Below are 25,327 nucleotides of genomic sequence, written 5' to 3'. Positions count from 1 at the left end.
AAGTGGCAGTGAAAGCTTGATCGCTATTGAGTTGCCCAATAATGAAAGTTATCAATAATTCACCAAGAGGTTACTGACAACTAGCATTGTACACGTTACAAGATGGAAAATGCCCCCTTAGCCTTATATGTTATAACAAGCATGTCCGCTCACTTATATGCACGCACCCTCCACTGTTAAGTACTTGAAATTTACCTTGAAACGCCCCCATAACAGCGCTGATGGTCAGCAACGTGAGACTCACTCGGTGCTTGTCCCGGGAGGAGATCGCCTCGTGGTCGCCGCTGTGCTGCTCCACCGCCGACTGCGATGCTGGTGCCGCCTCTCCGGCACCTTATATTCAATTCCCCACGAGACAGCGGCGACCAATTGACCAATGGGGCGAGGCCGCGCCCTCAGCCAATCAGAAAAGCCCTCGGCCCACGCGAAACCGGACCCGTTCACTAGCCGGGTGGTTTCCAAAAATCTGTCGATGAAATTAAAGGAAATGCTTCACATTTTAAAATGTTGAAGTAAGCATCATATGTAGTGAAACAAACTATCTCATAACTGTTGGAATACCTTTTATGTGGAAAAGACTGCTCTAGACAGCACAATTTTCTGTTAGTGAACATGCTCCTTAAAGTGCCATGGCTTGGATACGTCATCCTGCCTTGCACAACATTGATTAAGAGCCAATTGACGGCCGTTATGTCCGGAAATCGCGCTCACGAACGTGGGATATGAGCGCCTCGACAATTATTGGGATTTCTTTTTTCAAAACAGTGACAATGACAATGTTTTTCTCGGCCATAATTGTCACATGGTGTATGGAATGGTAGGATTTAAACAACGTTATCATGACGTTATGATTGCCTGGGTGTTTTTGAAATGCTACACCCGACATGCCTTCCCGATTTTGGCGGGCGTGTAGGTCGGAAACTAGAGGGGCTTAGGCCTTAAACAAAATATGATCGTGAACAGCACCAAAAGGCCTTTAATATGCCTGGTCCAGTTCAAAACCCCATGTAATTGTAGAACACCCTCTAGGCTCAAACGAAAAGTTTTACCAGAGGTCTACCAAAACGTTGGCCTTTAGGTAGATGCGTGGAACAAAGCGACTTAGCCCTGCTTTTGATACGCTTATTGCAATCGCCTCTTGCAGGGGTCTCCTCTTAATGCAGCAGCAATGCTGCAAAGGTCGGCCTGGCAGGGTTATATGTGAGAGGATGACAAATTAGTACTATTTGAATTGCGAGAGGAGGTTGAGTCCCCGTGTTACGGTCAACGACCAAACCCAAAAGTGGCAACATTCAGTTATATGGGATCTGACGCGGATGACAATAATCTCAATGGAATTAAAATGTTAAGTCCGTGCTAAGAAGTCTAATCCTATACCTCGTTCTGTGACCCCAGTTCTCTTCATCCCCCATGGCTTTTAACGTACAGCCTAGCACCATGCCAACTGTGTACATCACGCGCGGGCCATGTGTTGCGAACATGCTAGCGCTGTAGCGGGAGGCATGGCTGAGGACCAAAGAAACCATGCACGTTTAAAAAATAACGATATTGATCTGGCTTGGTCGAGAGCCAGCTTGCTTGCTGTTATGTTCTCAGTCCGTGCTCTGTCGGTACACGGCTCGGCGGAGCGTCCAGACACGGCGGATCCGGGCTTAGAACTGTATCTCTTCAAATCAGGCGGGGGCAGCACTAGCGCCGCCACGTGGCCCTTCAGAACATTACACCTCCCCTCTGGGATCACAGGGTGCATTGTTGCCAAAAAACGCAAAACAAAACAACGCACTTCGCAAAAGAAAACGACACGCACAATTGCATCACATCTCCCCTCCCCGGGGCCGCAAAATGCATCCCATAACATCACCTTCAGTGCGACGATCACTCTTGGTAAGTACATGTACCCCACCGCACTTGCAGCCTCTCTGGCCTCCGCCTGTTGCGCTCTCCTCGGCGCAACGGTGCGGTTGCGGTCTGCGGTGATGGGCGTGCCGAGTGTGAGCGAGCCTCGCTGTTCGCTGCAGGTCCTGATGACGCCTGCACAGCTACAGGTGACGTCTGCTCCGCTCCATGCGATGATGCTGTAGTCTCAGGCAGTGATAGGGCCGTCTCAGATGACGTCCGAGTTGTTTCAGGTGACGTCTGCGGCGCTCCAGGCTGCTCTGTTGCAGCTTCATGCGGCGCCCGCTCCACATCCAGGGACGCTGGCGCATCAGACGTCGGGTGCGCCACTGCCACAGCGACGGAACTCGTTGGTTCACACGCTGGTGTAGCCGCTGGCGATTTGATGCCCCCCGAGATCAGTGAACGTGACGGACGCAGGAAGCGCCTGTTCCGTCAGTATACGCGTCCAGATGGTGCGCGGATCAGGAAGCTGCGGCGCTGCTGGCTGACTCCGCTGATGACACCGGTGCTGTCCCAGAGGCCGATGCGGGGGTCTTGGAGCAGCACGTGTTGACCCAGCTGTAGAGGGCGATGTGAACGTGCTGAAGCGTCGTAGTAGTCAGCCTCTCTGCGACGTCGTTCCGCTGCGCGCCGGTCGCATACATCAGCACGCTCTTGCCAGCACTTGGCGAAGGAGCTGTGGTGAGCTGGGATCATCGACCTCAGCGGATGGCCGAGGAGCACTTGAGCTGGCGATCGTCCGTCCGCTCTCGGAGAGTTTCGAAGTTCCAGCAGCCCCTCCGCGAATGCGTCCGTATCGAGGCCACCGCTGGCAGTCACCTTCTTGAGGAGCCTCTTGACGGCTTTCACTGTTGCTTCCGCGTGCCCATTCGCCTGAGGGTAATGCGGCGAGGACAGCTGGTGCTTGACACCCCACTTGGCCAGGAAGTCTCTGGTCTTCTTGGCCGCGAACTGGGGTCTTTCGTCGCTCAGGAGCACACTGGGCACTCCAGTCGACGCGAATACCTGCCGAAGACTGGTTGTCAGCTGATGTGCTGATGCCGTCCGGCCCATGTGAGAGACCCAGGGCCATCCCGACAGCCTGTCGGCGTACACCAGGTACGGACGCCCACCATATTCAAAGAAATCCACCGAGACGACTTCAAAGACTCTTGCTGGCAGACACATCTGGATGATCGGCTCCTTCTGTTGCTTCGGGAGATGAAGCCGACACTCTTGACAGGCCTTCACTACGTTGGAGATGTCGTGGTCGATACCTGGCCAGTAGACCACCTGTCTCGCTGTTCTTTTTGTTCTTTCTTCCCCTGATGGCTGGCATGCAGCTTCTCCAGAACGTCCCGTCGCAGGCTGCTGGGGACGACGATCCGCTGTCCGCAGATGACCAGGTCACCGTCTACCGCCAGTCGATCCCGCATGTTGCAGTATGGTCGAACTTGTGGGTCTGCTTCGGACTTGTGGTCAGGGAAGCCAGACAGCACGGCTTCTTTGAGGGCCAAGATCTCAGGATCGCGCTCTGAAGCCGCTTGCACCGCCGACAGCGCCGTGTCCTCGAACGGTGATGCAGCTGCCCATCTCCGTCGGTGCTGGTCACAGCATGGATCACCATGCTGGAGAGCTGGCAGGAGATCTCCTTTCCGGTGGTCTCGTCATCTCCAGTGGGCTTCTCGACCGGGTGCCTCAACAGGGCGTCGGGAATGGCGTGCAGCTTCCCCTGCCTCCATACTGCCACGAAGTTGTAGGGCGCCAGGCACTCCCGCAGGCGTTGGAGACGAGGATTGACAATATCCTGTAGACTCTCCCCGTTCAGAATGGGGATGAGTGGCCGGTGAGCGGTAGCGACTTCAAACTTCTGTATCCCTTGCAGGTAGATGGCACACTTCCTCATGGCCCAGACGATGGCCAACATCTCGACTTCGATTACGGCGTACCTCGTTTCTGTGTCTGTCATGAAGCGTGATCCACACTGGATCAGGCGCCAGTTTCCTGCTTTATCTTGCTGCCTGAGACAAAAACCGAGGCCCTTCAGGCGTGTTGCGTCTGTCTCAAGGACCGTCCTCCTATTCGGGTCGAAGAAACCCAGAACCGGCGGCTATACCAGCACCGTCTTGACCTCGTTGAGGGCCTTGGTGTGCTCTTCTGTCCACAGCCATGCGTTCCTTGGACGGAGGAGCTGACGCAGCGGCTCTGCGGCGCGCGCTTCGTCTGGAGAGAACGCTCCCATCTGATGGACCAGGCCGAGGAAGGACCTGAGATCCGTCAGACACTCCGGCTGTGGGAAATTGGAGACCGCCGCCGTCTTCTTACTGTCCGGCGTGTAGCCACTGGTTCCGACTGTGAAGCCACAGAAGTCCACTGTTTTCTGCCGCGAAGACACACTTCTTCGCGTTGAGAGTGATTCCGTTGTCTTCACAGCCGGCGAGGATGTTCCAGACGTGCCGAAGATGGTCGTTGTAGACGGAGTCTCATGCGATGACGTCATCGACGACCTTGCAAGTCCGTGGCACGTCTCCCAGGGCTTGGTCGCCTCTCTGGCTGCAGACGTCACCAGAGGAGACCAGTCCCATGGCCGCCCTCCGGAACCAGAGCCGTCCCCACGGCGTTATGAAGGTGGTGAGGTCCTTGTCCTCCTCTCTGATGGGGATCTGTCGATAGTCGGCCTTTGCGTCGAGCTTGGTGAAGAATCTGGCCTCTGTGCCGATGGATGCCACCGCGTCGTGCATGCTTTCACGGGATGCACGGGTCTCTTTACGAACTTGTTCAGCCTGGTGAAGTCGACAGTCAGGCGACATCCAGACACCGCTCCGTTCTCTGACGTCTCGGGCACTGGCACCAGAGGATGGCACTAGAGCGTCGGATGACCCACTGTCTCGATGACTTCCTTCCGTATCATGTCGTCAAGCTGCTCCCGTACCTCATCACGCCAACAGAACGGGATGGCGCGAGGGGCGTGGGTCGCGAGCGGGACGGCATCTTCCGTGAGCTCGATCTTCATTGTTCCGCCAGCCATCTCCCGCAGGGGACCTGAACCATCAAACACCCGCGGGAAGGCGGCCTTCATTTGGCTGAAGTGCTCCTGTCTGTCGTGGAGCGGCGGTACTCCGCGAGATGCCGCTCCCACCGTCTTGGGACTCCACCGCGGCGGCATCTTCTGCGTCGTTGTCTTCACACATCGGCTATCTCGTGTTGAAGATCTATGGTCGTCATCGGCCTCCTCCCGGTCGACATCCTCTTCAGCAGCAATTCCAGCAGCATCTCCAACAACATCTCCAGCAGCTGCAGTCATCGCCATCGCCTTTTTCTGCTGAGGGTAGTTCTCGGGAAGAATGCCGAGCTTGACGCTGTCGTGCCACGAGAGCAGCGGCATTCGGCATCTTCACGACCGCCGCCTCTACGGTGTATTGAACTCGCCCGAGCTGAAGTGTGAGGCTGCAGATGCCGAAGCACTGCATGTCCCTGCTGTCCGCTCTGAGCAGCCTGGTTGTCGGTGGCGTCAGATTGCTCCGCCTGATGCCGAACCTCTCGGCATACCGCAGCGACACAGCCGACGTCTCAGCTCCGGTGTCGGGCGTCCAGTAGGTCGTGATCGTTCCGCCTCCGCCCGGTCGATAAAGCTGCAGCTCGACCCGTGGCAAACAGCGCGCCGAGACGCCTCGTACACGGACGTCGGGAACCCGTCTGACGCCCTGGGCCGGCGCTGCCGTCACCTGCTGCACAACCTGGACGGGTGACTGAACCCGTGAACCGCTTCGGCGGTCCTGACTGCGCCGACTGTTGCTCCTGCCGCGCCTCTGTGGTTCAGCATGCTGGCGCCGGCAAACAGCCGTGAAGTGTCCCTGCTCCTGGCAGTGAAAGCATGGGCGCCCAACCGCCGGACACCTCTGCTCATCCCGGTGAGCCGCTCTGCCGCAGCGGGCGCACTTCTCTCCAGACTTCACCGCTGACGACGATCGCTTATCTCGCTGGTATCGGGATGGCTTGGCCAGCAATGACGTCACCGGCTGCCAGATGGCTGACGTGCTGCTGCTGGCGTTCTCAGACGCACGGCAGATGTGGGCTGCCGACTGCAGCGTCAGCTCCGGCATCTCCAGCATCCGGCGCCTGGCGTCCTCATCTCAAACGCCGACCACCAGCCGGTCTCGGAGCCGGTCATCGATGCAGAGCGTGCAGAAGTCTCAGAACGACGCTGTCTCCCCCAGCGCGCAGAGAAGCTCGTCGAATGTCTCGCCCTGCTGCTGCACGCGCGTGTTGAAGTCACAACGATCGATGATGATGTTGCGCTGGCGACGTAGATGCTGCTGCATGTCCAGGACGATCTCGTCGATCGCCGCGCCCGTCGACTGAGGCAGCCCGAATCTGACAACCCTGACCCAGTCGTCATCCAGCAGCGCGAGCAAAGCAGCCCTCTGCTCCGCTTGGGATAGGTCGTCCAGGCCCACGAGTAGACGGTAGCCGTCAAACTTGTTTCTCCACGCCTCAAACTCCTTCAACGAAGCAGACGCAATCAGCCGCGGGGCCGGTGTCGCCGCTGCTGGGAGCCGCGACCGTGACCTCTGGGGATTCTACAGTGGCCCATTTGGATTTTCTAGGCCAATAACGTCAGTAGCATAACCGGATTTTTCGTCATGATTTCCATAGATATATGGGGGACTCCGCACAGATGGAAACCAGGCCCACAATTGTCATTGATGTGGTCCACCCATGTTCTCCCAAAATTGTTATTTTTTTCGAGACAGTGAATGAAAAATAGATAAAACCGCCCTGAGCACGTTTCCTTGCAGCCGTTAAGGAAGCAGCACTGACGCTCGACGTTACAGTTTCCATCAGTCACGAGACATTGGACGAGCAGCTAACACCAAGTGGCGGTCAAAGGGAGAGCAAAAGTGACCATGAATCAGGAGGCAGTGTTTTTCAATGCTTTATGAAATCAATACCTCCGCATGGAACGTGTTCCGAACTTTAGTTTTCATCCGTACAATGGATAGATTGATATTTGGTACGGGTTAGCACTAATAGCACCATGGACTCGGCGCGAAGGTGGAATATCTATTTTTCGCCTTGCTTTATCTGCCAGTGTATTCAGAGCAACAGATTCAAAACTGCGCAGGTGAAAGACATGCCGCAGTCAAGATTTTTAACGACAAAAAGTGATCCCCGTTTAAACCCTTTGGGCCCCTGATCGTCAGAGGAGCCGGTCATAGTTTCAGGGACCCCGATTAGTGCAAGAGTTATTCAGTGGCAATTGCGGACCCCGGTCTAGTCCCTGCTTGGAAAATGGACCCATACCGAAATGGAGCCGACTGTTTGGTATGGCTTGTCAACAGAGATGCCCACTGTTCCAATGGGCACGAGAGGCCCTCTGGTTGACATCAGAGGGCGGGAAGCTGCGAATCGCAGCCTCTTGACACGCGTCCGGGCGGCAGGCTGGATACCCTTCGCTCAGGTGGGTGGGTGGGGAAGAGGGGGGGGGGGGCAACTTGACCCCGTGAAGCTTAAGGAACTACGAAATCCAGAAACAGCAAATTCACAGGGTGTACTAGCCTGTGCGTGAACTCACTTCGTGCAGAGTTTGAGGTTCCTAGGTCATGACCTTCGGTATAAACAAGTTCAAACAATGTGAAACTAGGTTGGTCTCTGAAGCATCCCAAAAACCTAGACACCTGTCCTAAGCAAAAGACTGCATACTCATTAAGGTCATTGACCTTGTTTAGCCTGTCAAAGTTCACGGTGACAAAGATCGTACAAAACTGCTTCGAGTTTTACATTTGAATAAGCGACAAAAACTACGCTGGACTGTTTGTTCCAAAAAAGTTAACCTCGGTCATTCTTGGTCAGTGACGTTTTCTAACCCCTAAGAAGTCCGTGGAATACGTTTGATGCGGTTCATGTGATCAATAAATTAGAAAGTAACACTAGCTCTACCTACTGTCCACAGCAAACCTAAAGTAATAATGCAGGTTGGTTTTGAGCTTCGTCTGACCTTGATACCTGACCCTAGGTCAATGAAATTTGTCTCGTTGTTGCGTTGCCTAAAAATGCATCGAAGAAATGTATGTTTCGTCCAACATCCCGTTGTTTCATTAGTTTAAGCGATTCCCTTCGCTGAATTTATCGCCTGACTTTTACATGTCGTGCGTCAGCGACCTTACAAGATGTAGCTAGATTTTAATACCCAAGAATCCGCTATTCAATTGTCTACAGCGATGCAAAATTTAGCGCGGCTACGCCGCACCTTTAGAAACCATTTCTGAAAAGCTTCGGGGAGGGGTTCATTTGACTCCCACCCGAGCGCTTGTTAATGCGACCGCAAACTGGCACTTTCGGCATTCGGTCAATATCATCGGGCCACTGATCGCGGGTACCGAGGGGCCCATCGTCCACCGGACCCAATGAATGGATGATGGGTCATGCTCCTGCCCGCTCCCCCGTCCTGCACCAAACAGGTTAAATCTCAGCTAAGGTGGTGGACATAACAAATTTAGACATATATTATTTTTTGCAAGACATGTTGCTTTACACAAAGAGTTTCATGTCTAGCATTGCGCTAATTTCCGAGATCATTTACCATGTTTTATGATAATTGCAACTATACACTTCTCAGCTGGAAACAAATGTGAAGGTGTTGGACACGACAAAGATAGAGCCGCAACGTAACTGATTCGAAAACATGACACTTAACATGATGCGCATAGCTGCAGAGAATTAAGTAATGGATCGTCTAAGATTAAAAATAAGATTCACCTTGAAAGGTTGCGAGCCTACAGCGGCTCACGCCATCGCTGTCAGCGAACGACGTTTCTACGGAATCGTTCAATATGATGCAACGACGGAGTGTTGGACGAAGCCATAAATACCTAAGGTAGTTTCTTAGGTAATTAACCAAGTGAAATTACAAACAAAACGAATTTCGTTGACCCAAGTTCTAGTAGTAAGCTCAGAACGAAGTCAAGGCTAACCTGTTTTTTTCTCGAGAGCTTGATTTTGTGGGGTCGTTTCTGGTGCTTGCTTCGAATCTATTGATGACAGGGCCCGAAACAGACATGATCTACGGGCTTATTCAAGATCGGAGTAAGTCACTGACCTAAAAGACCAAGTTAAACACTTCGATTTTAGGGATATATCACCTAGCGTAATCCCTGACGCTTATTTATCTTGCAACAACTGAGCAATCTTGCAGATATCTTGTTACCTGAATCATATCAAAGGAAAACAAGGTCACTGACCTCATTTACCTTTTGATTAGAGCAGGTGCCTAGCTTCACGGCAGTTGCATAAAGAGATATGGTGCACTTGATGCACCAATCTGCGGTTTGACATTGCTTGATATCATTTGACCCTAGGTTATAGTCTAGGAACCTGAAATTTTAATACAAGTGCAACTACATATAGTTCAATCTACCCTGTGAATTTAGCGCCTCTAGCTATCTTAGTTTTTTGAAGCTCTCAGGGGTCAAATTGACCACCCACACGAGCGGGGTGGTTGTACATGTCTGTTTCGGGCCCTGTCATCAATAGATTCGAAGCAAGCACCAGAAACGACCCCACAAAATCAAGCTCTCGAGAAAAAAACAGGTTAGCCTTGACTTCGTTCTGAGCTTACTACTAGAACTTGGGTCAACGAAATGTATCCCAGTTCAACACTTCGATTTTAGGGATGTATCACCTAGCGTAATCCCTGACGCTTATTTATCTTGCAATAACTGAGCAATCTTGCAGATATCTTGTTACCTAGACCACATCAAGGAAAAACAAGGTCACTGACCTCATTTAACTTTTGATTAGAGCAGGTGCCTAGCTTCACGGCGGTTGCATAAAGAGATATGAGGCACTTAACACACCAATCTGGAGTTTGACATTGCTTGACCTCATTTGACCCCACAGTTCTCAGGGGTTAAATTGACCCCCCACGCGAGCGCAGGGTTTTCAGCCGGCCTTCCAGGCGAGTGTCAAAGGGAATGTTTCACAGCTGAAGAAGAATGGATCAGAAGAGCTGCACTCGTGACGTGCCCCGCATCCTAAAGGGCTCGTCTTATGTGCGGGATATTTCATGGACCAAGTCTTGCCTTTGCTGAAATCCCGCTACGGTGATGATGTTCTTGCCATGTTGTTGAATTTTGACGTTCGTGGTAGTCATTTTCCGACCTTGTAAAGACCTTGTGCCTTAAAACCAACCACCCTACATGTATAAAAGCTGTATCATATTGCAGCTATATTTTTGTCTTGATCCAAGGTATTATCTGGTGAAAAACATGCATACTTTTGTAGACTGGTCTAATGTATAAAGGAGTTGGGATGAATACAAGACATGTAAGGTATCTACGGGATGCTATGCCGTACAAAATCAACATAAAACCAATCGCAACTTCTTCAGGCAACAAGTGTACTAACATTTCACGAAAATGTTTTGCATTTCCCTGGTCCAATAATTCTTTTTTGTCCATATTCACTGCGGGGGGGGGGGGCTCATTGGGTGGACTCAAGTCAGCATCAGTATACAAAGTGACGCCCCTGGTCCTGGGACATGCAAACAACGGGAACAACAGGAAAAGGCCCTGCATAAGGCACGGCGATTCGTGAGACTGTGAACAGGAAGACGGTACAGCAGTCAGCGTGTTGAGGACATTGTGTGTTGGGCCAGCACTTGAGCGTCATTACTTCCCGGCCGGTCGACGTTTTAAAATGGACCAAGCAGCCAAACGGATTTTGAGTCGAATTTGACATAGCATTGGCCTCCGTGGTGCTTTTGGTTAGCGCGTTCGGCTGTTAACCGGAAGGTTGGTGGTTTGAGCCCATCTGAGGGCATACCACGCTGGCCAACTTTGAAGAACTGAAATTGGTGTATTGCTGGACAACGGGGGTCTCATCACCAATCAGTATGGTGACCGTTCGTGCCGAAAATCAACATCACGCCGAACCCCTGACGCGCCCGCCGCCAAAATATCTCAAATGAGAGGGATAAGCACCTCAGACCCTTACTGAGTGGAACATCGCTGTGCGCGAGATACGTGCGGCTATGGCCTCTGGGGTGCGCGCGACGTTTTAACATTTGCTCGGGAGCGAAGTCAATTTGACCCGGAAAGGTCTCACCGAAAGGATTTCCAAACGGCGCGACATAGCCGCTAAATTTTGCATAGCTGTAGACAATTGACCAGCAGATTGTTTGGTATGCATCTCTATGATAGTTCCTAGGCGGCACAACAACTGTATTAACAAATTTCACTGACCTGGGGTCAGGGCCAAAGGTCAGATTCAGGCATAAACAACCTGTTTCATTACTCGGCGCTTATTAAATGCAAAAAATCAAAACAGTTCTTTAGCATTTTTGTCACTATGACCTTGGAAAGTTCATGCAAGGTTACTGACCTTACGTGAGCACCAGTGACCTTTTCATTAGAACAAGTGGTGTTTGCATGAGAAGGTCTGGATCACTTTCGACATATGCCTGGAATATAATCTTGTGTGACGTTATTTAACCCTAAGATCGTGATCTAGGAACCTCAAGGGGTGACAAAAATACATTCAAGTACAGGCCAACACACCCTGTAAATTTAGTGTCTCTAGGTCCTATTTTCTGAGACCTCTGGGAAGGGGGGGGGATCAGATTGACCAACACCAAAATGAAGAGCATGCAACCGGCCACCCAGGCGCGCGTTAATCCGACTGTGGAAAACATGTCCACATGTATCTGTCCAAGCGCGATCCATCTGGCCAGTGTACGTTTACGTCACGTTACGCTACGTTTACGTTTGCGTTTACATTTACGTTCACGTTACGGTGGCATTCTCCATACCCCCAACACGTTTGGCTGTTAGTCATACAATTTTTGTTTTCATCCGCGATTCGTTTCATTACATTTACTCTTGACCCCACCAGAACGATACTGTTGTTTTTGAAAAATGCCTTTGGTGCATTGGTGTTCAGTCGAGCGTTGATCTAAACTGCCGCATATCGCCGACACAGCCCAAACGCAACGTACACTGTTGGCATACTGCTGTTGTGAGTACCATAATCCAGTGGCGGACAGAAATAAGCCGAGATTGATGGAATCGCAGTTACCATTAAGTTTAGCGATTGTGCTTTAAGCACGGCCTGAAGATAACAAAACCGGTGAGACCATTTTCATCTGCGACAGACCCCTAAAAGCTGAAATGATTTTACTTTTATATAGATAAGGCAGTAGCATTAGCCTTTTTCCTCGGGGAAAAACCAAGAGAATGGAGATAACGTTGGGTTAATATTTCAGCAGAATGCCTTTATCCAGACAATAACTGAGGTGTGTTGCCGCTTCATACACTTCGGCCATTGTTTCAAAAAAAGGCATATTGCCAAAATGTTACCCGACTACATCTCCATTCTCCTGGATTTTCTCCAAGGAATAAAGCTAGCACCACCGTCCTACGTATGTGAATAATGTTCCTTGCCAATGCACTGAGCAACTTAGGGAATTCCACTTTTGCGTTCGATCGTCAGGTACTACGCTTCAACTCAAACCGCTGCCGCAATTCAAGTACCAGTGGTGAGTTGTCTGCTCACATACGGCCCATACCAGACCGATCTTGACCGACCGACCAACCGACTGCTGCATAAGGAGAACGTCCCTGCAATAGCCGAGTATAGCACACGTATCTGAAGCAGGGCAAAGCCCTTCTTTCTATATATCTAACTACAAGGTAAGGTTTGGCAGCGCAATCTCTGGTTAAATCCTTTGAATTCATTAGCAACCGTTCTGAAATCACCTGGCTAATTGAACGGGTCCGGTTTCGCGTGGGCCATGCGCTGTTCTGATTGGCTGGCGGTGCGACCTCGCCCCATTGGTCCATTGGTCACCGCTGTCTCGTGGGGAATTGAATATAAGATGCCGGAGAGGCGGCACCAGCATTGCAGTCGGCGGTGGAGCAGCACAGCGTCGACCACGAGGCGATCTCCTCCCGGGACAAGCACCGAGTGAGTATCACGCTGCTGACCTCTCAGAGTTCAGAACACACACGTGTAACAATCCGAAAGACGCTCTTACGTGTGCACATTTCAAATGAATTGTCCTGGGAGACGGACGTCTAGTGCCGTTATGAGAGTGCCTTAACACGCGCTCTGGTGGAGGGTCAAATTGACCCTCGAAGGTTTTCCAGAATGCTTTCCCAACGGCGCTGCGCAGCTGCGCCACATTTTGCATAGCTGTAAACAATTGAATAGCGGATCGTTTGGTTTTTAAAAATTCAAATGCACCTTGTAAGGCCATTGACCTACAGTAGGTCAAAATAGGGCATGGATTCTGCGAAGTCATTCTCTAGGGAGTCATTCAATTTGATGCAACAAAGGAGTGTTAGACGAGAACGTGCATCTCTGAGATACTTCCTTAGGCAACACAGTAGGTAAATGAGCAAATCTGATTGACCTAAGGTCAGTTTTGAAGGTGAAGCCAAGATCAAAGTCAATCTGTTCTAGTACTTTGGGACTTGCTACATGGGATAGTGTCTGATGCTCATTCCAGATGTATTGATGTTATGAGCCGCATTATACATCTTCCATGCATTTCTCAAATATCAGAATAGTTCACCGACCTAAAATGACTCAGGCCAACATTTTTTTTATCGGAACATACTACCCAGCGTAATTTTTGTCGCTTATTCAGATGCGAAACTCAAAGGAGCCCGGTACGATTTTTGTCACCATTGCCTTCGAAAAGTCAAGCAAGGTAACTAGCATTAAAAAATCTTGCAATCTTTTGCTTAGAATAGGTATCTAGGTTCTGAGGGCACTTATTAGACCAGCCTGGAGATTGATCTTGTTCGACCTTTCTTGACCCGAAGATCATGACCTAGGAGTCTCAAACTTTGACCTAAATGAGTCTAAGTACAGGCCAACACATCCTGTGAAGTTGGTGCCTCTCGCTCTCTTAGCTGCTGAAATGTCAGGGGAGTTCAAATCAATCCCCACACGAGCAAATGGTATCAAGCCGGCCACGCGAGCGCGTGTTCAAGTTCATTTTTAGTGCTTAACAACGAAAAGTGTACAGGTATACGTGAACGGGCATGCTTGTCGTAATGTAAGAGGCTAAGTGGACGTTTGTCATCTCATGGTGCATACGAAGCAACTGTAAGCAGCCGTTCAGTGAAATATTAATTACTTCTCATAATGAGCAGCTCCATAGCAGCCAAGCCGTCATTAGCACAGCTTCCAACCAAGCTGCCATTGTCACTCCCAGGTGACTCAGTAAGTCATGGTCCTTACACACAGTGGCCTAAAAGGGCGTTCCTTGTACTGTACTCATGCTATGCTATGCTATGCTACGCTATGCAGCGTATTTTTGCTTATGCTATGAGCTGACTAACGCTGCCACTGTTCTGCAATGGATGATTTATGTGTTGTGGTGAGCTGTAGTTAAATCACGCCTGGAAAAATTTCATTGAGAATGAGCTGTGCTGCTACAAACATCTTTGTCAAATGCCTTAGTAGGATATACTGCATTTTGCAAGGAACTTGGATCGTGGTTTAAATTTATCATTGATATTCTCAGCCGCACGGGTCTTTAAATGGAACGCCATGCATCAGATCAAGGTTTCATTTTACTTCCACAGAACTGAGGTTCGGAGCCTTTGGAAGCTTTCTTTACAGCTAAAATCCATGTTTAGCATAGAGCTTTCTGGTAATGTACGCCCCGGAATTATCACGCACACATTAATAACCATGGAAGCGGCCGAGACCTTTCGGTTTGGTCTGGTTGGTAGTCAAGCTTTCATGGTTTGGGATCGAATGCTCGAGGCCCTGTCCTGCGAACAGTAAACACACCACGGTCACCGTCATCTTGCCCCGAGCCACTGCTGCGTGACCAGATGGTCTTTACCAGACCCACACAGAGGTGGGAGGGAGGCGGGATGGTGTACTGAGGTACAATCTACCAGCTCGGCTTCCACCAGCGGGGTGCTGGTGCAGCTTCGGCGTAGATTTCACTGGTGGACGGTATTGGCTGCGGCCTTGCTAACCCTCATGCAATGACAGGACAATCTACCCTTCAGGTGGTTGCCGTAAACCTGATTCTGACTATTGAAAAATACATCTTTTAACAGCCACAACATAATTATGGAACATTATTCCGCTATATGCTTCTAACACAGCGCACTGCACGTAAACTATGGCTGTCCAACATGAGATGTTTTGCAATCTGACCATTATCCCACAATATCACTGGTCCGACTTGAGTCTGACCTTGGCTTGACCTGAAACTGGCCTGACCTTGACTTGACCTTGCCATCTGACCCTTGTCTGACCCAGACCTGTCCTCGTTTCAGGCTCATGACTCGTCACGTATCCGCTGTCAGCGCCAGCGTCTGGCTAGCTGTCATCGTCTGTTTCGTCTTCTGCTGGTCCTTCAGCAACGCCAGCATGCACAGGGAGGACGCCGAGAGGTCGGTAACTCCGTGTGTGTGTGAGGAAGGAGGAGCAGCTGGAAAAGTTTGGGCTTCAGGTTTTGGTTTCGAAGGCAGACAGCTGTCCTGACAAATGTATGATCCCCACGGGACTCAGTTTAATGCACTTGTTCATGGTTTGTCATGCTTTGCAACTGGGTGTAGTGAAGTCCAACAATGTCTTGATTTAATATATTTTTGTCGATAGTGTAAACAGCCGTGTTTATTTACTATCAATAGCGCATTAGGTCATAACTACAATGCTGTGTTGCTGCTGTCTGAAAACGACAAGTGGTTGTTGTCTGGCCTACGACTCTAGCATGGCTTGTCTCATGATTGCCTACATTTAGCAACTGCTGATGAGGTACTGGCTGGTACGACACTAGTACGACATACGAAAGCTTGCAGATTCTTTGCATATGACCGGCTGTGTCACAAATAGAAATGTAACTTCATTGTGATTAAAAAATGCATGAACCTCTTTCACTGGGCTAGGGTATACCACGGGCACCATGCAAAATAATGTATGCGCAGCCAAGAAGGGATGGGGTTCCATGTCTCCCACCCCTAACCTCGAACGTTGTATAGGACCTTAGATGGTTAGGGGCATAAAACTTAAATAATGATGGCTAGCTATTACTGACCTTCCCTAAAAAAATTATGCACCCTTATTGGGATATTGAACAGCGCGACGGAGGTCCTATGTCAGGAAGACAAATTTTCGTAGATTTCCACAATGTTGAGTTAAATGCCAACCAAACATGTATGCGGCATACTGAAATCTTCTCTTGTTTCGGCGATTCATGCCTCATCATCTAGCACCATTTGGTGGTACCGTATCAGTATGTGTAGCGCAGTGGGTGGGCATGTAAGGGGAGGCATGTTTCAGTTTACTCGCCGCACATCTTGTACATAATTTTTCCCATAATGCCATCCTAGATCCATAACGTTTTGATGCGCACTGATCTATATCCGGCTCCGAATCATTTTCGTAATGCGGTTGATCGCATGGAGTGCCCGATTGACGCTAATCTCCACTGTGCAGGAATTCATGGGCGGACGATGTGCAGAACGTCCAGAGCGACCCCTACGTCAGCGAGCTGGTCAGCCGGCTACGCACGCTCGACGATGCAGAAGAGACTAACCTCGCCCAGTACGAACTAGATAGATATTTCCGAAAACACGTGCCGTTTTTCCACCTGTACAACAATGTGCCGGCCACACCTGCTGCGGCGCGGTCCGTATACGCCGGGTAGGTCGCCAAGGCTCCAATAGATGTCGCTGCCTGCCGCCTGCCTATTTGAGCATCGTGGCCAGGCCGAGAGAGGACATCGCAGTAGAGAGCAGTTGCATTTTACCTCGGTTTTACGGACCTACGAGGCGAAATGGTTAGGATCGAATGCGCTTAATCACTTGCTTTTTATGTGAGTTGCTTATCCCTGCTTTATTTGAGGCTGATGAATGGCGTTGTCGGCGACCGATGTTTCACACGAGACGTTCTTTTGATTACTATTGGGTTTTGATCTATACCTTAAATGGGTGACAACTTAAGCAGCATACCATGACCTGAAAAGCACACATGTTTTAAGCTATCGTCACGTGTCCTATCTCATTGGGAAGCTCACACGTAAACTACATGCGTTGCTTGAGTGGAAAACTTATGCGTTAAAAGTTACGAAATTCATTTCTTACGGCCCAATCCAGAGAAATCAAATCACGCGCATAATTTTAAAATGTGCTGAATGTCCAACGCGTACCCTGTCTATAGCGCAGCAAGAGCGCAGCTTTCAACTTCTGACTGGCGTTTTTCTCCTCAGCAAGCGCGGGCTGGACTTCGGGCTGGGCCGTGGCTTCTCGGCCACGCAAGCGGCCAAGCTCAAGATGGGCCTGGCGGCGGCGGCCTTCCCGGGCGGACCCGGCCGCCGGCGACGCTCCGTCGAGTAGACGCTCCATCTGTAAACTCTGACCTCCATCTGACGTGCCCCCCTCTGCCCCGGCGGTTCCGTATGGAGCTGACGGCACCAGATGGAGCGTCCCCCAGTCAGCCTCGGCGGACTGGATCCGGTGGTCATGTGTGATCAGCTGACTCCGACGGGATGGACCGCCTCGGGTCTATGAGCCAACCAGGAAAATGCCTGGGAGCTTGCTGAAGAGGCTGCAGATGGTGTGATCAGTGGTGGAACCGCCTGAGCCCCAGTGGAACCCGCAGGATCAGCTGCTCCCGCTGATCCGCATGGCTGCTGGTCAGTCACTTCTCCGCCAGCCAAAAGTTTGCTGATTGTTTTCTCGCGCACGGGACGGCCTTATCGTTTTCATCATGTCGGAACCATATATTGAGAGTTGTTGATCAGGATTGTGTGATGTGTACCATTCACTTTGCTGCGCCTCACCTAACGTCAAGAGTAGCCGTCATTTGGAAGCCGTGTTTTACGTGATTGGGCATCTCTCGCAGTCACTTCAATTGGGGATATGACTTGAACGTTCACATGGCTCTAACGTCTGCAAAATCAGTAGCGACACTGATCTATGTGGAGATCAGTTTCGCCACGTAGCAATTTGCCAATGGGCAGCACCATACAGGCGCCACTGTGAGACAAAGTTGTTCGGTGATTAAATCAAATATGTAGAGCATTTTGCCGTTTATTGCAAATACAAATATTACCTCGTGGACACTGTGTTTTAATGAATGACCATTATCATCATTTGCGACAAAGGAGCAGAAATTGCATTCTGGTAAGCCACAGATGACCGTCAGCTCTTAAACAAGCGTGCGGCGGACAGGCAGGTCATAGCGATGGAGCACTCTTCAGTGCCTAACAACACATCAGGTGCCCTTAATGCGGTGATAACATGCTGCATCGTTACGATATTCGTGTTCAGTGTACAGCTCCTCAACTTTAGGCCATCTGATCTTCAGTGGATCTGAGGTCACATGATCCTGCCATCCGAGATCAGCCACAATGGGAACGGCACAGCGCATTGGCCTCTGAATACGCTGCCAGTGCGTTATTCCACAATTCCCAAGACTCTAACGCAGTAAAAATGCGTGTATAGACGAGCGCGCCCACCAGCGGACCCATGATATACTTCCTGCGACTGCTGGCAAGACCCACTAGCACACACTAGCAGCATTAAACAACACACGCGACATGCACATCCCATGCCACTTACTGGTGGCATCCAGCACAGAGGAGCAGATGGAGGGTCTCATTGGTCGTATTCTGCGATCTTGTAGAAATCGCAGAACAGCGAATATAATGGTTTTTATTTCTATTGTTGAGTTTTCACTTAACATTCACCAATAATTCATTTTCCTACATATTTTTTCGCGGCAAATCACTCTTTTCAGCTCAGTCCATGATTAGCCGAAAAAATGAAATTCCGCTGCGGAATTCCAAGTGCTATGTGAAAGGAAAGGGGCAGACTAGATGCTAAAAGCTAAGGCTAGATGGATCTTAGATTTCAATATCCGCGGATGTGTTCCGGCCGCTGTGCGCGTCTTGGAGGAGAACAAAGTACCACGCGTGCAATTTTCCATTTGATAACGCCAACGTGCCAACACAAATTTCGCCGCGGCCACGTTGTTGCGAGAAAAGTCCAAATTCAGAAACGGACGTTTTTTTCTTCTCAAATGAGGGTCAATAGCAAATTTAGCACGAGTACAAAACGGTTGAATGTTCTCTGCCGGGTGACGCGTTTTGCACGAGATGGCCATTTTCAACAAAATTTCACGTTGGTTGTACCTAGCTGAAAACCTATCGGCACTGGACAGTTTATGTCACACCATAGCACGGGAAGGCAGTTCTGCGTCAAAACAGGTGTAACGCAACACCTGTGCAGAATTTCAAAACGGCCGGTTTTGGGTAATAAAACGTTTCAAACTCATATCTCTCGAAACCAATGAAAATAGAAGGCTGCTTTTACTTGCAAACGATGTAAAACGATGTTTCCACATGTTGACTACATTTTTGATCACCAGGTGATGACGAAAAACTTAAGGCGTGACCATTTTTCGAAAAAATGAAAATGTTCCGAACGCGATTTTTCATTTCAGAATAAAAGGACATGGTCCATTCAGTGTGTAAATGCAGCGGCAAGTGTTTCTGTGCTTGCAAATAGTTTCTGCAGCAATTGTAAATTCCACATCGAGCGCCATTTGTGAGTGTTTTTCTCAAATAACTGAAAAACTATACATCCGTTAATTCTTTAAGTTACACCATCGTGTTTGCCGTGCGATTACGCGTCGAATGACTTATGATAAAACATGATTGCATCACTGGAAACATGCAGCATTCTTGATGCGCGCAAATTGCCATGGTTTTGTTTCTGAGGCCCGCTCCGTTTGAAAGCAGATTGCCGGTGCAAACGATACACAATGGTGGAACAAACATTCGGTGGCATTGTTGTCAACATGCGAATGAACGCGAATCTCGCCGCGGCCATTTTGTTGCGAAAAAGTCAAAATACAGAACGGACGTTTTTTCGTCTCAAATGAGGGCCAATAGAAAATTCAGCACGAGTGCAAAGCGGATGTATGTTTTGTGCCGGTTGACGCGTTTTGCACGAGATTGTCATTTTTGGCCAAAAATTCACGTTGGTTGTACCTAACTGAAAACCTATCGGCACTGAGCAGTTTATGTCACACCATAGCACGGGAAGGCAATTCTGCGTCAAAACAGGTGTAACGCAACACCTGTGCAGAATTTGAAAACGGCCGTTTTTTGTAGTAAAACGTTCCACGCTCATATCTCTCGAACCAGTGAAAATAGAAGGCTGCTTTTACTTGCAAACGATGTAAAACGATATTATCGCTTGTTGACTACGTTTCCGATCACCAGGTGATGACCAACAATCTTGGGTGCGACTAAAATTTCGAAAAAAATGAAAATTTTCCAAACGCGATTTTTTTCATTTTAGAATCAAAGGGGGCATGGTCCATTTAGTGTGTAAATGCATCAGCAAGTGTTTCTGTGCATGCAAACGGTTTGTGCAGCAATTGCAAAATCTACATCAAGCGCCGTTGGTGAATATCTTTTTCCAATAACTTAAAAACTATACATGCGCTAATTTTTTAAGTTATGACATAGTGTTTGCCGTGCGATTACGCGTCGAATGACCTATAATAAAACATCATTGCACCACGGGAAACATACAGCATTCTTGATGCGCGCAATTTTCCATGGCTTTGTTTCAAAGACCCGCTCCGTTTGAAAGCAGATTGCCGGTGCAAACGATGCGAGATTTGTGTTCACTTGCATGTTGATAACAATGCCACTGAATGTTTCTTCCACCATTGTGTATCGTTTGCACCGTCATTCTCCTTTCAAACGGAACGGGTCTCAGAAATCAAAACCCTGGAAATTTGCGCGCATCAAGAACGCTGTATGTTTCCTGTGGTGCAATAATGTTTTATTATAGGTTATTCGACGTGTAATCGCGCGGCGAACACGATGGTGTGATATAAAAAATTCACGCATGTATAGTTTTTCAGTTATTTGAAAAAAACACTCACAAACGGCGCTTGATGTAGATTTTGCAATTGCTGCAGAAACTGCTTGCATGCACAGAAGCACTTGCTGATGCGTTTACACACTAAATGGACCATGCCCTATCATTCTGTAATGATAAAATTGCATTTGGAAAATTTTCACTTTTTTCGAAAAAATAGGCACGCTCCAAAAATTTTATCATCGCCCGGCGATTAAAAATTTGGCCAAACAGGGGGTAACATTGTTTTACATCGTTTGCAAGTAAAAGCAGCCTTCCATTTTCAATCGTTCGAGATATATGAGTTTGGAACGTTTTACTATTTAAAAAAAGGCCATGTTCAAATTATGCACAGATGTTGCGTTACGTCTGTTTTGACGCAGAATTGCCTTCCCGTGCTATGGTGTGACATAAACTGTCCAGTGCCGATAAGTTTTCAGTTAGGTGCAACCAGGGTGAAAATTTGTTGTAAAAATGGCCATCTCATGTAAAACGCGTCAACCGGCACAGAACCTGCATCCGCTTTGTTTTCGTGTTGAATTTGCTGTTGGCCCTCATTTGAGACGAAAAAACGTCCGTTTCTGAATGTTGACTTTTTTCGAAACAAAATGGCCGCGGCGAGACTTGTGTTCACTTGCATGTTGACAACAACGGGACTGAATGTTTGTTCCACCATTGTGTATCGTTTGCATCGGCAATCTGCTTTTAAACGGAGCGGGTCTCAGAAACAAAACCATGGAAGTTTGCGCGCATCAAGAGTGCTGTATGTTGCCAGTGGTGCAATCATGTTTTGTTATAGGTCATTTGATGCGTAATCGCACGGCGAAGAGGATGGTGTAACTTAAAAACTAGCGCATGTATAGTTTTTAAGTTATTTGAAAAAACACTCACAAATGGCGCTCGATGTAGATTTTCCAGTTGCTGCAGAAACTGTTTGCATGCACAGAAACACTTACCGCATCATTTACGCACTAAATGGACCATGCCCTTCCATTCTGAACTAGAAAAAATATCATTTGAAAATTTTTTTCTCTCGAAAAAATGGTCACGCCCAAAATTTGTGGTCATCACCCGGTGATCAAAAATGTAGTCAACAACAACATTAATAGTCACAGGAGTTAATAAAGTAATTAATAATAGAGGAGATGGGTTGCGAGCTGGGCAGCCAGGCGGCGCTACTGCAAAGAATAGAAAAATACTTCATGCTTTGTATCTTTTTTTGATGAATTGGAATGAGAGTAAATATGAGTATTTCACCATTTACCAGGGGATAGTCAATAAGCTGCTCTTCTAGCCCACTTCTCACGCCGCGAAAATAAGGAGCGACGAAGACAATGGGCTGCCATCCTGCGGGGTACAAGCAAAAGGTGGCCCCACGTTCACGGCGAGGAAGAGTCGCCAACTAAAAAAGTCACATGGCTTCTAGCCAAATGCCATTAAAGTGGAGAAAGGCCGAGCATTCCTGACACGGTGAAGGAGAAGGTATAGCTGTTTTACGAGTCGGACCGGGTCAGCCGGGTTTTGAGGACGACTGTGTTACGGCCCGGCAGCTCAATGGAGCCAAGAGAAGAGTGCTGGGGAAATTTGCGAGAAATGTATGACATCTGCAAGCGGGAATCAAACAACCTTTCTATCGGTTTCCCCAAATGTGTTGCACTTCGTCCGAGGCGCTGCCTCTTGGCAGGCAGCAGTGGCACGCGCTCGGAATGCGTGTGCACATATCATCAAAATCAAACACTGATCATATCCACCCCCGGCCTTCCTGATCTGAAATACCCTGACCCCCTTGATCACGCTGTATTTGACACGGACAACCTGACTGCATGATGGTGTGTGTGTGAGTGAGTGTGTGTGTGTGTGTGTGTGTGTGTGTGTGTGTGTGTGTGTGTGTGTGTGTGTGTGTGTGTGTGTGTGTGTGTTTGTGTGTGTGTGTGTGTGTGTGTGTGTGTGTGTGTTGTGTGTGTGTGTGTGTGTGTGTGTGTGTGTGTGTGTGTGTGTGTGTGTGTGTGTGTGTGTGTGTGTGTGTGTGTGTGTGTGTGTGTGTGTGTGTGTGTATGCGTGTGCGTGTGATAGACTTGCCCTGGTAAGGAATGCGTAATAAACATTTAAGTTATATCCTCTCGGACAAGTCAGAGGATAGCGACGAGCGTGGTACATAACGTGATGATATGTATGGGGAGAATAGGTAGAAACTGTAAGTACGGATCGCTGTGCGCTAGTGCCATCACCGGAAGAAAGGAAGGAAATATGATATCTCTTAGCTACCAAATCACAAAACTGGCCAGACATCACTTTTTAGCTGAAAGTCAAGGTCAGTACTTTGCCCACGCAAGGGCTACTGCAAGCGAGGACCAAGTGGTTGCCCAGGGGGACTTCTCTGAAAGTTATTAATTCGCAGTGCACGACGCGGCCCAAGGCTTCCACCGGCACTCCTCTCAGTGCGCTGTGAACCCATTCGTAGCATTCTGGCTGAAGGAAGGTGTGCTGTGCCACCAGAGCTACTGTCTCATCTCTGGTGGTACATAGCTTAACACCGCCATAGTTCATGCGTTTTTGACGTTACTTTTCCCGTTCCTTGGCACCTGAGTGCCCAGTCTAATAAATGTGTATTTCAAAGACGACAGTGCCGCACAGTAAAAAAAAAACGGGCACACCTTCATCAGCTTGTGCCATCATGAAGCTGTCTTTGGGTGCTCTGAAAGGGGCATTTTTTGTCACGTTACATGGTAAAGGGGTCTGTGACGGCATCGCAGGCATGGCTAGGCGTGCCGCAGCACAAAAGGGCCCCTGGCCTACCGAGGATGGGGAAATACTGAGGCGGAGGACGTGTTCAAATTTCCTTTTGGAAAAATGGTCAGCAAAACTAAGCTTGTCTATGTGCAGCGAACCACCTTACGGAGAGCTTTTGAAAAGTTATGACGGTGGAGGGTACTCAGGGCCTACAAAAGTTCTCACCAGTGACACCGACGACTCACCATGCGTCCACCGACGTGAGGCGCGTGGTAGCAGCGGGGCGGTAATCAATATGTGACTGTGAGCGCGCCGAGGCCAAATACGTGGGTGAAAGGGTCAGTATATCACATAAGTTTGCTTGCAGGTGAGCGGGTGATATCATTGCTGCGTTATGTCGTTGCGTTGTATGATGTTTCCAAGTCAAGTCATTGTATCACGCTATCGGAAACGGCTCATGGTGATATGTGATTCGCTGCATGTGCGGATCACGTGCCAATGGATGCAGCCGTGTGTGCTGATTAACGAATATCAATGTGTAAACACCTTCCGTAGTGGAAGCCATTTTCTTCGTAGTGGAAGCATCTTTCTGCTAATACCACTTCCAGTCCTCATTTAATACCGTTAGTTACTCATTATATTGATATCCGCGCGTACTCCACATATATGAATATACATACACACACACACATATATATACATGCATATATATATATATATATATATATATATATATATATATATATACCATGCCAACTGCCTAATAGGTTCACTAGGAAATCATGCAATTGAAAGAAATACCACTGAACATACCTTGACAGGAAGAAAAAGAATGAATGCGTGATTACAAAGCTAAAATTGAACGCAACCAAAACAAAACCTTATCCCCGCTGTTGCGTGATTTTTCAGGATTGACCCCATATTTACTCCACTGCACTGGATGTCACCAGAACGTAGCATGGATGGGCGTGTCGCGTGTATTGTTCACTTTTGCTGGGGTGTTAATGGGTCCTGCTATCATCCGCAGCAACTGTTCCAGGGGCCTGTTGTGTGGGCGCGTTTGTCTATATACGCAAACTTTAATGCATCAGCGCGTTGAGAATTACTCAGCAGCGCAGAGGCAGCGCGTTCAGAGGGGAATAAAGTGAGCCATTCTCGTTGGGGCTGGTTTCGGCCGGCAGGATCATGTCACTCTAGTCCTGCCAAAGGTCAGATGGCTTCAAGTTGATGAGACTCACACTAAACGCAATTATCACCGTCATGTGTCATCGTATCACTGCCCTAATGACATCTGAGCTGTTGCTCAGCACTGGCGGGTGCCTCGTCGCTCTGGCGTGCCTGTGCGCCGCACGCGTGCTTCAGAGCTGACGGTCGTCGGTGGCTTATCATTATACGAGATCTGCCGCTTCCTCCGAGGTTGATGATGATGGCCATTCATCAAAAGACAGTGTTAATAACGTATATTTCTGCAATAATCGGCAAAATACACTGCTCATTTAACTTAAACATGGTAAGATTTTCTCGCACACGTAAATGCTCGAATGTTGCTGTCTTTTGGCAGAGTGGTACGTGGGAAAACTGGCCTCAACATAGATGGGTGTCGCTATTGATTTGACCGACGCAAGGATCATGTGGACGTTAAGACCATCGCTCAAACTCCAATTGGCTGGGAGAGACGCCCCATCAGGTAAAACACGGGTGCCGGATGACGGCTTCTATTGAGGGTAGGTAGAGCGCAGCAAAGTGGACGGTACACACCTTACAACCCTATCCAACAGCTCCCAGTATGTGGTTCCGGAATAGTAAGAACA

At 49.0% G+C, this 25,327-nt stretch overlaps 1 protein-coding gene across 1 annotated transcript; it reads left to right on the top strand.

The window, feature by feature from the left end:
* The first annotated feature begins 15,186 nt into the window (after nucleotides 1-15,186).
* LOC119108884 (diuretic hormone class 2-like) lies at nucleotides 15,187-17,243 on the top strand. The gene is made up of 3 exons (XM_037232425.1): nucleotides 15,187-15,299; nucleotides 16,345-16,452; nucleotides 17,117-17,243. The coding sequence occupies exons 1-3, from the start codon at nucleotides 15,187-15,189 to the stop codon at nucleotides 17,241-17,243; spliced, it is 348 nt and encodes a 115-aa protein (XP_037088320.1).
* Nucleotides 17,244-25,327: the final 8,084 nt, after the last annotated feature.

This window comes from Pollicipes pollicipes, unplaced genomic scaffold, assembly GCF_011947565.3.
Source record: "Pollicipes pollicipes isolate AB1234 unplaced genomic scaffold, Ppol_2.1 Scaffold_6950;HRSCAF=8241_pilon_pilon_pilon, whole genome shotgun sequence".
NCBI lineage: Eukaryota > Metazoa > Arthropoda > Thecostraca > Pollicipedomorpha > Pollicipedidae > Pollicipes > Pollicipes pollicipes.
This window is presented reverse-complemented; position numbering and strand designations above follow the sequence as displayed.

What these genes read in the sequence shown, in the direction of transcription:
- LOC119108884 (XM_037232425.1), top strand. Translation starts at nt 15,187, where the DNA reads ATGACTCGTCACGTATCCGCTGTCAGCGCCAGCGTCTGGCTAGCTGTC. An exon ending in CACAGGGAGGACGCCGAGAG is followed by an intron (nt 15,300 to 16,344) that starts GTCGGTAACTCC and finishes TCCACTGTGCAG; the next exon opens with GAATTCATGGGCGGACGATG. An exon ending in GAAGAGACTAACCTCGCCCA is followed by an intron (nt 16,453 to 17,116) that starts GTACGAACTAGA and finishes TTTTCTCCTCAG; the next exon opens with CAAGCGCGGGCTGGACTTCG.